Raw genomic sequence first — 12,466 nt, 5'->3', positions numbered from 1 at the left:
TTACTGTAAAATTCATAGCATGATTCTGTAGGGAATATCATAAGGGAATTATGTTTCTTCTCTGCTTGGAGGCATCTGGAAAATAGAGAAGTCCGGATAAGAGAGGGCCAGAAAATCAAGGTCTGACTTTATGTGATTATTGTGTGATTTGTGCTTGTCCTCATGAGGTTACCAATGTGCTCAATCAGTCGATGTGTTGCCCTTTCAGGCCTAACCTGATTGATTATATTCCAGAGGTGATAAACTGGCATTATTTCCTTGCACAAGTGAAGAAATGAAGGCTGAGCCTTTTTGTGAAATGTGTAATGTCGACATTGTAATGTAATATGTAAGTATGTAATCAGTTTTTTAAATTGTGTCACATTCAATGCAACTTTTCAGGATTAGGGAAAAAAATCGTACTAGAAATCTCCTTTTTTTTTTAAGAATAAAAAAAGTCATATCTCTTATTTCATTTCCTAAGAGCGCATTTGCAAATGTCTTACAGTTATGCATAGCATTAGAGTGTAGGTGGGCTCAATGTAAGGAAACAAACACTTGGAATGGAAAGGATGCATGGCATTTCATCTATGCAGGATGCACAATTATTACCACTTAAAGTCATCAGTAGGGTATTTATTTATGAAGGAAGAATACCTGCTGTAAGTTCCTCTTTGTGTGTTTCTGTACTGACAGATGAGCCACTAGACCCATGTGAGAACAACCGATGTGATCCAAATGCACAGTGTCGCCCGGTGGAAGGGGGCTACACTTGCTCCTGCAACCCAGGCTACCAGGGAGATGGCTACAGGTGTAACCTACCAGGTAAACTTTGACTTCTGCACAGTTCTGTTGCCAATTTGCCTGGATGATGGACATAATGATTTTGTTGTTGTTATGTTCCCACAATATGTTAAAGTACTTTAGAATTTTAAATTTTTTTGTGATTCCTTTTTTGTACTGAATTGGTACTTTGATTTAAATTTTCATTTCATTTCTGCACTTTGCAGATGGCATAAACATATACATGGTTTCGTACATGATTTGAAATAAAATACGAAATGTATGCCAACAAAAATACAACAGCATACATGAATTAATTTTGGGAACATGTGTAATCTTGTTGCAGTTTTTGAAAGAGTATAAAATGTGTCCAATTGATAATCCACAGTGCTTGACAGTAGCTGATTCAGATATCTGTAATTTATCATTTACATCTTCCTTAATATTACTGTACAAAACCTATGAGGTGATGTGAATGAAATGTTGTTATAAACAAGAGCCATTATCTTGGACAGAATTAATGTTGAACATGAACATATTCTTGTATCATAGCATGCATGAGACTATTTTGAGACTATTTTGAAAAGGATATATGAAATGAAAATGTTATACATATATATATTTTACTTCGTTATAACCAGAATTTCGTTATAACGTGTTCGTTATAACGGGAGTGCACTGTATCTTCCTTTCCGTTCAATTTTCCTGGCACACCTGGCCCCATAGTGTCTGTGCCACAAATGTGATATGTTATATAGTTTATACGTTTGCATCCTAAAATCCTAGTAAGTATTGTTCATAGTATCAACATCATTATATCAATGAGTAAAATGTACAATAGTATATAGAAGAATTTAAAATGAATATGTCTTATTGGTATAACAAATTGGTGCTGTTGTTGTTTTGTTCCAGTGTTCCACGTTTTACAAGCGTGGCTTTTTTAGTGGAACACTGTTTTCCATCATTGTGATTATTTACTATTTTTGTTGCCATGACAAAGTGCATTGTTTCTTTTTTACGACATCATTCGTGTATAATTTATATTGTATTGAAAAAAAAAATCCTTTATCGGACGAGTGTAAGAGAAATGAAAAAAAAATTGTATCACTTTGGATTATGTCAACTTTTTCTTTTCTTTTCTTTGTGATGATGGAAATAAATAAACTATTGAATTGAATTGAATATATATATATATATATATATATATATATATATATATATATATGTATGTATATAATATATATAATATATATATATATATATATATATATATATATATCCCTAGTTGGCACCTTAGGGAGACATATTGGGGGGAAGTGTCTTCATTAGGGAGACAACTGGTCATTAAGGAGACAATTTTTGTGTCTCCATTGCGTAAATTGCCATTGAACATGTATTTTAAAATTTGCATATAAAACTAATGGAAATGTCTTCCAAATGACCCATCTAGGAGTATATATATATATATATATATATATATATATCTTTACAGAAAAAGAAAGAAAAAGGTACTGGGTTCAACTTGTTTCTACCCATGGGAGCAGATGGGTTCATAAGAAGGGATAAAAAATATTGCAAAGGACCCCAATGTGAAAGAACTTTATAGTTGATAGGGTTACCCTGCAAAGCTAATCTTTGAGATATATATATATACCCAGTAACTTTCCTGCATTAGGTAACTGAATTAGACCGTACTGCCCTCTTCAGGAAGTGTAAAATAAACTATACGTAAATCTCTTTCCAGATCAACTGGTCTCCCTGTGCTCCGACTGCAGCACCCAGGCCGATTGCCTGCCCGAAGGTCGTGGGTACAGGTGCCTCTGTCGTGCCGGATACCAAGGGAATGGCATCACTTGTGAAGGTGAGGAGTGACCCACACATGTTTTGTGATAGGGCCAGCAGAAGAAACTCTTCACAAATTCAGGGATTTAGACTATCATTGCAGTGCTGCTGGGAAATGTACATTTTGATCCTCTCTTAGGAAAGAAGAATGTTTATAAAACCTTCTGTAGGCCTACCTGTTTTTACAAATATCCGTTCATAATGAAATATGGGATACAAGTATGTTAAATTGGGGGTTTTTTTGCCTTTCTCTCTTCTTTTTCTTTTTTTTTTTGGGGGGGGGGGCAGTGGAAATTTCCTCCAATTTGTTCCTATTTTTTCAATTTCTGGGTTTTCAACTATGCAAGTGTCATATTTCAGTAGCATTGTCATAATAGACATAATTCTAAAAAGTAATAGATTCGGGGAAGTGGTAATAGCACTAGTGGTAATAGCACTAGTAGAAATAATAGTAGTGGTAGTAGTAGTAGTAGTAGTAGTAGTGCGAGGAGTAGCAGTATTATTTACAGTCCGAAATCAACCAGATAAGGCTAAAGAGCCAATGAGAATCGCATAGTGTTATGATATTACTCATGCTGTATTGTAGCATTGACAAATAATCTTGTGTTATGTAGAAAATCTAATGTTATTGCAACAGTACTGAACAGTATTAAGAATACCAAACTGATGATGATAATGATGATGAGGAGGACAGAATGAAGATGATGCTAATATTGATGGTGGTGGTGATGACGAGGAAAATTATGATGGTAATGATAGTATTAGTAATGATAAAAGTGACAATTTCATCAACAATGAATATAGTTGCAGTAGTAATAATCATGCAGTAGCAAACCTTCATTAGTTATGGTGAGATTACCTGTACGATAGTAACATTGATATAATCATTGCCATGACATCTTCATTATTTTGATATCTAGACATAAATGAGTGTGTTGAGGGGGTGGAAATTGCCTGTGATCCCAACGCCCAGTGCTACAACACACGTGGTTCCTACACCTGCTACTGTAGGAGTGGCTTTAGAGGAAATGGATTCACTTGTGAAGGTAATTTAAAGATTAAATTCCAGCTGTTTTTATGATTGATTGATACTGATGCTAAGAAAAGAAAAGAAACAAAAGAAATAAAAATCAGATTTATAGAATAGTCCACATAATTACCTACATAGAATAGTTTCTATCATCAGTGAGATAAGGACTGATTTTTTTTTGCTCAAATTGTGAATTGTCTTTTTCAATCAAAGATAAGAATGTTTGCCAAACGTTTATGTTTACAGATGTTAGTACCAATGCATCATGTCACACAGATTTATACTCTAGCGACTCCCATTATAAAGAAATCCTTGAGACTGGCAGCGTTGTTTTCTTTTCCTTACATTGAAATCTTGTTCAAGCTTAAGAAATAATGTATATAAAGATAAATAGATAATTTTGGGACCTGAATTTTTACTTTGTCATTACCAAACTTCATTATAATCATGTTCGTTATTATGAGAGGACACTGGATATCATTTGTGTGCTGTTGGGTGAGAAATTGTTTATATTTTCACAAATGTTTGTGTATTGCTATCAATTTCAATGATGTGATAATACTGTATACGCTATAATTTTCGCGTACATAAATTTTCGCGAATTGCCGCTGTCACACATTTTCGCGAGTGGTTAAATTCGCGATTGGGGGACCAGAGAAAATATGAAGTGGCAAAGAAAGTGTGAATTTTCAACTTACTAGCATATAAGAATGATACTAGTACACTGCATGAAAAAGACTTGCCAAACTCTGCGAACTAGTAAGTTAGAAGTTAGAAGTTAAAATCGCGCTAGCTGGTTAGATTTCTGACGAGTGGTCCCCTTACGATAATGGATTGGCTCTCTACAGTACACTGTATTCGTAAGTAGACGTGGACGTGCGTAAACAAGCTTAGCCAGTATGGTCTGTTCGGTAAGCCGTGACATGGTATTCTAATACTGAAATGTTCGTATCATCAAGGCAAGGGATTCATTTTGGAAGGTAATATTTTCGCGTGTTGTTAATTTCGCGAATAGCTCCCGACTCGCGAAATTCGCGAAAATAAAACCCCCGCGAAATATATAGCGTATACAGTACTACAGTGCACTCCCGTTATAACGAACATGGTTATAACAATATTCTGGTTATAACGAAGTAAAAATTCAGGCCGCAACATTATCCACTGTATGTATTTTTTATTGTTTATATGTTCGGTTAAAATGAAATTTCAATATAACAAAAGAAAATTGCCAATCCCGAGGACTTTGTTATAATGGGAGTCCACTGTACTACATTTTACTCTCTCTCTTTTCCCTCTTCTCTTATCTGCGTATTCCTCTTTCTATTTTACACATACACACACACACACACACACAAACAAAAAAACACACGTACATACACACTCATATACTCCTTATACTTACTTTGCCTATCTACCTCTCTTCTTTTTTTTTTCCTCTCTCTCTTCTGTCTCGTTCTATGTCTCAGGTCTGCCCCAGGTGGAGGGCGCCCTCGTCTACGGCCAGGGCATGTCTGTGATGTACAGGCCCCTGGACGGCCAAAGCGGCAACAAGGTCTTCATGCGCACCCGCCAGACGGTGGTGGGCGTGGCCTACGATTGCCAGGAGGAGAAGGTGTACTGGAGCGACATCTCTGGCCGCACCATTATGAGGTCATCCATGGATGGCAGGGATGTTAGCGCTGTTGTCAACACGAGTAAGTCCACTCTTAGTCATTATTACCATGATTGTTCTCATTCATAATTATTACTAATAAAATCCTGCTCAGTGATTGATCTGCACAACATCATGTGACCAAGCATAATTTTTCTATGTCGTCGATTATGTTGAAGACAAAATGCTAATAGAGCAAAATGTGCTGTATCGTGATGTGATAATCACGGTATAGTGCATTGTACCATGAGCGTAACATCATCAATACAGAATCAATGAATGTTTTTCATCGATTGCATGTATAAAGTGCTATTTGGTATCAGCCTCGTAGACCATAGGGTAAATCGTGTCCACTGCACGGCAGTACACTGATTTTTTGCACTGGAATATGTAAAGCTTTTTATTTTAACAATTTTGTTTTCTTTTGATTCGTTGGAGGGATATAAAACAAATATATTATGCATTCTTTTGATCCACCAGTGAAATTATGGATCCTTTAGTGATAAACAGATAGCATTATTATCTTTGGACCTGTGCCCCTCACAAGAAGACAGTGCTACTGTAAAAGTGGATATTTTCGCGCTTCGCTGGGTAAGAAGAGTTTCGCATGTTTTTAATTCCGCGGAATCAAGACATCACGCACAGGAGCATATGGCAAGCAGAAATATTCGCATGCTTTTATTTTCGCGCTAGTTTCTGGTTGCGCGAAATGCGCGAAAATTTCAACACCACGAAAATTTCCACTTTTACAGTATTTCATGCCACCTCAGAATCTATCATTTCAACTGGAGCCTCTCAGTGCATGCTATATTTGTTCATTATGATATATTTTCTAGCAAATGCAGCACTATTCATCCCTTCTTCAGATATCAAAAAGGAGCTTTAGTCACTCAGTGGACAAGACCAGGGCATAAAAATGTTTGTAACTATTGCAAGTACAGTAAATGTAATTACAAAGCAGTCAAGAAAGGAAAAACAAAAATCAGCTCTGAGTATTTTAGTTTTTTTCTGTAGTAACTGCAGTAGGTTATTCCAAACATCCTCGTAAAAACTTGGCCCCAGGAACAGTAACACCAAGATATGTAAAATTTGACGTACTACATAATGACATCACAGGTCTCAGCAGTCCTGAGGGTATTGCCATTGATCACCTCAGCCGAAACATGTACTGGACCGACTCTGGCAATGACCGCATCGAGGTTGCCAACTTGGATGGCAGGAATAGACACGTTCTCTTTGACACAGACCTAGAGAACCCCAGAGCCATCGCGGTCGATCCCGTCGGAGGGTAAGATACAGATATGCCTCAACCTCTTTCCTTTTTCTTTTCTTTTTTCCAACCAAATGTGCACAGCTCCTGTCCAGTTTTTCACTTTTTTCTTTAATTCCACAAACCTAGCAGATATTATATAACAAATAATTGCTTTTACGTAGAAAAACTGAATGAAGTGTAAACATTTTCCTTGTTTATAGTACTGCATTTCCATTTTTTTTTAAAATCTTCTCCCACACCCGAGTCACAAAATAGCACTGCTGTAAAATCACCACTTACAGCTTGTATACACTGTATAACTGTATAACATTGTGGTGGCTTGACACTGAAAATCGTAACATATAATATAGAACAGTGCTTCTCAACTAGTGAGCTGCGATGTCTCCCCAAAATAAGATCAAAAAGATTTGTATTCAATCTACACATGTAACTGGGCCTCAAAACAAGTTTAGTAGGAGCCAAAGTTGGCCTCAATTTGATAAATATTTAGAAGCGCGGGTGTAGAAGTCGAGTGCAGAAGTATAGATTCGTAAGAAGGACAACTAAAGTACAAATGTTTGAAACTTTGCCATTGAGATATCTATGAAAGAATATCACCATGTTCGTATACCGTTACTGTACTTTTTTTTTTTAACCATGTAATAATCATTAGTCAAGTCCAGTTCCTTCATAGCTTCATTGACTCAATATCACAGAGCCACTAGGTAGCGTGTAGGACCATGCAATACACTTTTTTTAAAATCTAAAAATACTGTCAGAAGATGCCTGTTATGGAATTCCTCAACTCTTACCCATTGTTTGTACAGGTACCTTTACTGGGCAGACTGGGGCCGCAGATATCCGAAGATCGAGAGGTCCTTCATGGATGGGACCAACCGAGAGGTCATGGTGGACTCCAACCTCGTGATGCCCAACGGTCTCACCATAGATACCGTCTCCCAGCTCCTCTGCTGGGCTGATGCAGGCAAGTGGTCTCAGATAGGGAGATGGGGGAGGGTTGAGAGGGGTGGGAGGAAGGGGTGGCATTGTAAGATGCTTATGTAAGATGTAGAATGATTTTGGGAGGGGGTGATTGACAAAGTTCAACGTTGCAGGCCATGCAAAGTTTGTCATTTTTCCTACCTCTAGAAAAATATTAGACAAAAGTTCGAATTCAGTGCAGGCACAAAATATGACAAAAAAAAATGATTTGAATTGATTCTGACATGGATATATCCATAAAATCACACCTGAGTTCAAGATCAAAACTTAAGATTTCTTCTTCTTTTTTTTTTCTTTTTTTTTCTTTTTTTTTTTTGGGGGGGGGGGGACACTGCCAGGAACATTTGATATTATGTAATCTGCCCCCATCATGTAGGGCAGCTGTAATGTCATCGTGTGTAGCAGTTTCATAAATATTTCATTGTCCGTGAACAGTGCTCGCCAAGTATTAAGAAGGTAAAATTCAGATGTAATCCTGAGAATAAAGTTGCAGATGTTATATGTTAAATTGTAGTACTGGTATTTCAAGCAGGCACCTACATAATTTAAAATATTTTGAATATAAACAGGATTGGTTTGTTTTCTCCTAAATTTGTAGCACATAACATTTGAATACCTAAAAAAGATGTTTACATGGTAATAGTCACTACATCTCTTAATGTTAATTCCCCCCCCCCCCCACAGTTCCTTCTATTTTTGATAACAGAAGCTCACTGTCTAAATTTTTTATAACAGGTACCTCTAAGGTGGAGTGCATGAACCTGAATGGTGACCCACAAACCAGGTACACTGTCTACAACAATGCTCAGTATCCATTCGCTATGACTTCAATGGGCTACAACCTCTACTGGACTGCCTGGCAAATGTGAGTTACGAGATAAATCTCATTATAATTTTCAAAAATCCTCTCAAAGCAGATTATGGTGAAAAAGTTTGACATTGATGGACATATTGTATCAAATACCACTCATTCAATGGAAACATGATTGTGTGATGTCCATACCAGAGTCTATTTGATTTTTGTTGTGATTGTCACAATCTGAATCCAACCTTGATGGCAAAATGAATAAAAGTCTGATCGCATTGATGGTATTATGATAATGCTATGATAAATGATAACGTCTTAGTAGTTTCATCATTGCAATTAACTCAGCAAAGCTATCTGATTCTCAGGTTTACTCCTCAAAAACTAAATCATGACTACTCTTTCAGTAATGGATGATATTCAAGTGTTCTTGATATTTTATGAAATGACCAGTTTAAAACATCTTCTTTTTCATAAATCCCTTTTTAGAAGTCTTAAGCTACCTTTAGCATGATTGTGAAACAATATGTTCATCCACTCTAAATGATTCATCTTCCAAAATATAGCATTAAATGAATTAGGAATCCTAAGGTGCACCATCTTTAGCTGTGTCTGATCTAGTCATGCAGTTGATCAGTGTCTGAGCAGAAAAGTAATTGGTGGCATTTTGAAGCAGAGTTCATGATTTATATCATGAAAGAGAAAATGCAACAATCTGCTGTATTTTGTATCTAAACAATCACTTAGTTTCTGAGTAAAACTTGAATTTTTTTTTTAGAAAATCTGATTCCACCAAAATCTCCAATTTATTGTTGTATTTCTGTTTGTGCATTGTATTCTTGAAAAATAAGTTGCAGAGATAAATTGAATTGAATTGCATTGAAAAATATTTCCTCACACGACTATGTGCAAGTGATCGATCACCATTCCCCATTTGCTTGTCTTCTTGTGTGTACCCAGAAACAAGATCGAGTCAATCAACAAGAATGGTGGCCAGGAGGCAGAGACCTACTCCTTGCCAAGGGGAGGCAATGGCAAGATCTACGGCCTCGCTGCTGTCACTGCCTGTCCCGCAGGTAAGAATCGTCTCGAAATCTTTTTTTATGCATCCGTCACAAAGTGTCACCGGAGGCATTGTGTTTTTTTTTTTAATTCTTCAAACCTTCACTATTTGTCGTCGTTCGGGTGACAAGACCTTGTCTCTCAAATTTTGGTGAAAATTACTTTTTTGGATTACTGGTCAGATAATCAGTTATTAGTGATGTCTTGTCTGAATCCCAGCTGTCTTACCAAAAAAAAATTAAGCCACCAAGGCATGTCAAAGGAAAGGCTATCCCATTCAACATCGTGCTTTGGCTGCCATGTTTTTGTTTTTGTTTTGTTTTTGTTTTTTTGCTTTCCTGAACATCTGGCATTTTGACATTTTGACATTTTGTGGTATTGGGTCTTGTCGCCCCAGTGACATTATGTTCTTACCAAATTGAAAAAAAAAACACCAAACAAACAAAGATAATAATGATTTCTGAATCATGCTTGGAAGATTTGTATTGTACAATGTATTTGATTTTTCCCCCCTCTCTGAATGTGTTCTGTAAAGTTTGTTGCAACGTTTATGGAATACTTTTATTAAGGATCTGAGAAAAAAAAATGGGTGATGTTACAAAGTAATTTGATGTGAATGAATGGTAGCAGTGAATCAAAAAACAGAAAGGACAACTTTATGATCTGATATCAGGTAAATACAGATGTGAAATGTGAATGTCAACTAAAATTGAATTCATCTGTTTAAAAAGGAAAAAAAAAGCCCAACAACAACAAAAGAAATGTGTAGGTTTGCTATGTGTTCATTAAAATATTTTGTTGTGATGATGTTGTTGATTTTCCTTTTTTCAGGTAACAACCGCTGCGCTGCACAGAATGGTGGGTGTAGGAACCTGTGCCTGCCAACGCCACAGACGGGATTCACGTGTACCTGCCCGAACGCCCTCACATCAAATGAAATCCCCTGCAACTAATGAGTGAGTATCACATGTTGCATCTTTGATTTCTCTGGCCCTAGGCTAGTTGAACCGACCAGACATTATAAATTATGATTTTTTTTTCTGCAGTAGGAAAATATGCACACCAAAGCCAGGCAAACAAAGACCACGCGCTGTAGCATTTCAGTTGATAAAAGAAATCTCTTTTCATTTTTTTTTTTTTTTTTGGGGGGGGGGCTGAAAAGGGGGAAAAAACAAAGAGAATAAGGAGTGAGCTACATGTATCCCTATTTAATGAAATAAGCATGCAAGCAAAAAACAAAACAAAACAAAAAAACAAATTAAATTCTCCAACCAGATGTTCATGAATGTTCACAATGCCATTAGCATTACAGAAAGATATCTTTCCTTTAAATATTCTTGATCAGCTGATTTGCTCCCATCTATTCTTTTTTTCTTTTTCTTTTTTTTGGTGGGGGGTTTGCCTTCTCTTTTTTTTTTCTTTTTGAGTGCACCTGGGCCAAAGGCTCAAGTGAGCTATTGCGATTGCTGTTGTCCGTCATCCGTCGTGCGTAAACTTTTTACATTTTCATCTTCTTCTTAAAAGCCCCATCATGGATTTTCACCAAACTTGGCAGGTAGCATCAGTAGGGGTATGGGATCTCAATTTGTTCAAACCACCCCCCCCCCCCCCCAAAAAAAAAGGTACATGTATCTTAAAAGATTGCCTTCTCTAGAACCAGAAGTGGTAAATTAATACCACGAGTAAGTACATTGATGACCGTAGTTTCAAGTTTGTTCATGGCAGATCCAGGGGTGCCCCCCCCCCCCCTTGGACCCCCTAAGGGGGGGGGGGGGGGAGGAGGGGGTCCAAAAATGAGCCTTAGTTGTACATTTTCATCTTCTTGAGATTGTATGGTCAAATTTTCACCAAACTTGGCAGGTATTGTCACTCGGTATGTGATAGAATATAAATATTTGTACAAATGGGCAAGATTCCCCAACGGAAGGTAATAAAGAATATTGTTTATGCTTTCAGTCAGAAGTATCTCATTTTCACTCTCACCAAGCTCACATAGGGTAACTACTACTGGATGATAAAAAAAGCAAACATAGAAAGCTTGACCACTCTGTTCAGGTGGCAGGAAGTCACTGAGACAGGTTGTACCTTTATCTTAAAGAAGTGCCAATTTACGCATTGAAGTAGTTTATTTTGAGATAAGCCTCATTATGAATAAGTGCATATATAGTGAGTCAGTGTGGGTTGTTACCATCAAAGAAAAAACACCAGCAACGAAAAGCCAGCTAGTGGTTAAATATTCAAGGAGAGCTTCTTCCATATAAGGTTAGAGAACCCCAGTGCGTGCATTGTCATGCTGGTTCCCATTCATTTGAATACCTGCCTGACTGACACTGCAGGGGTCAAAGTCCCTATTGACTCGAGCACAATGGAAGTGTAGCGGCAGCAGCAGCAGCAGAACTTTGCACATGATAGATATACGAAGGTCACTGAGGGATAGACGAGCCACGCCTACGCGTGAGGGTAACCCAGTCATGTGGCCTCGTAGGTGACCATTGCCGTGTCCTTGTTTGCCTTTCAAAACCACCCTTTGCTCCACCCCACCCCACCCTACCACATACACACACACACATGCACGCACACAAAACAGTAACAACAGACATGATGCATTTGGGATCTGGACATTATACCGAAAACTTGTCACATGTGTCTCAGATAGAGTAATGTTACAATGTTATGCTTTGAAGCCACTCCTTACAGCATTGAAGAGATCTGTTGTAAAGCCATCGTATGTGAGCTGTGCTGAGATTGCAAGTGAGATATTTCAGACTGAAAACATAAAGAATATTCTTTATTTGAAAAGCAAAAGCAAAACAGAGCAGTAGCCTTTCCATGGAGTAAATGAGAGAATAATTGATTGTTCTCTTTAAGGTACTTTCTGTCACATGTGAAAATGCTCATGTCTTTATCTGGCTTTCAGTGAAGTGTGAGAGGCAAATTTGTGTAAAACTCTCCTCAAGTCATGATATTCATGATAATCAGTAATGAGTACTTGCTCATATTTGCTAAAGAAGGAAAAACACTAATGATTATGCTCTTGACTCACCGATTTTCAGGAATACA

The 12,466-nt window shown here is 37.3% G+C and overlaps 1 protein-coding gene across 1 annotated transcript in view; it reads left to right on the top strand.

Annotated features, from left to right (window-relative positions):
• LOC139731978 (nidogen-1-like) overlaps positions 1-12,466 on the top strand; it is a 54,986-nt gene that overhangs the window by 41,449 nt on the left and 1,071 nt on the right. Inside the window, exons 13-21 of the mRNA XM_071642854.1 lie at positions 676-804; positions 2,507-2,623; positions 3,525-3,650; positions 5,101-5,328; positions 6,402-6,573; positions 7,365-7,522; positions 8,275-8,404; positions 9,305-9,420; positions 10,238-10,362. Coding sequence (XP_071498955.1) covers positions 676-804; positions 2,507-2,623; positions 3,525-3,650; positions 5,101-5,328; positions 6,402-6,573; positions 7,365-7,522; positions 8,275-8,404; positions 9,305-9,420; positions 10,238-10,359 — 1,298 coding nt within the window. The 3' untranslated portion in view covers positions 10,360-10,362. The remainder of the gene's footprint in view (positions 1-675; positions 805-2,506; positions 2,624-3,524; positions 3,651-5,100; positions 5,329-6,401; positions 6,574-7,364; positions 7,523-8,274; positions 8,405-9,304; positions 9,421-10,237; positions 10,363-12,466) is intronic.

The sequence above is a fragment of the Diadema antillarum genome, unplaced genomic scaffold, assembly GCF_040938485.1.
Source record: "Diadema antillarum isolate AM-2024a unplaced genomic scaffold, OU_Dant_1.0 scf00000023, whole genome shotgun sequence".
Classification (NCBI taxonomy): Eukaryota; Metazoa; Echinodermata; class Echinoidea; order Diadematoida; family Diadematidae; genus Diadema; species Diadema antillarum.
This window is presented reverse-complemented; position numbering and strand designations above follow the sequence as displayed.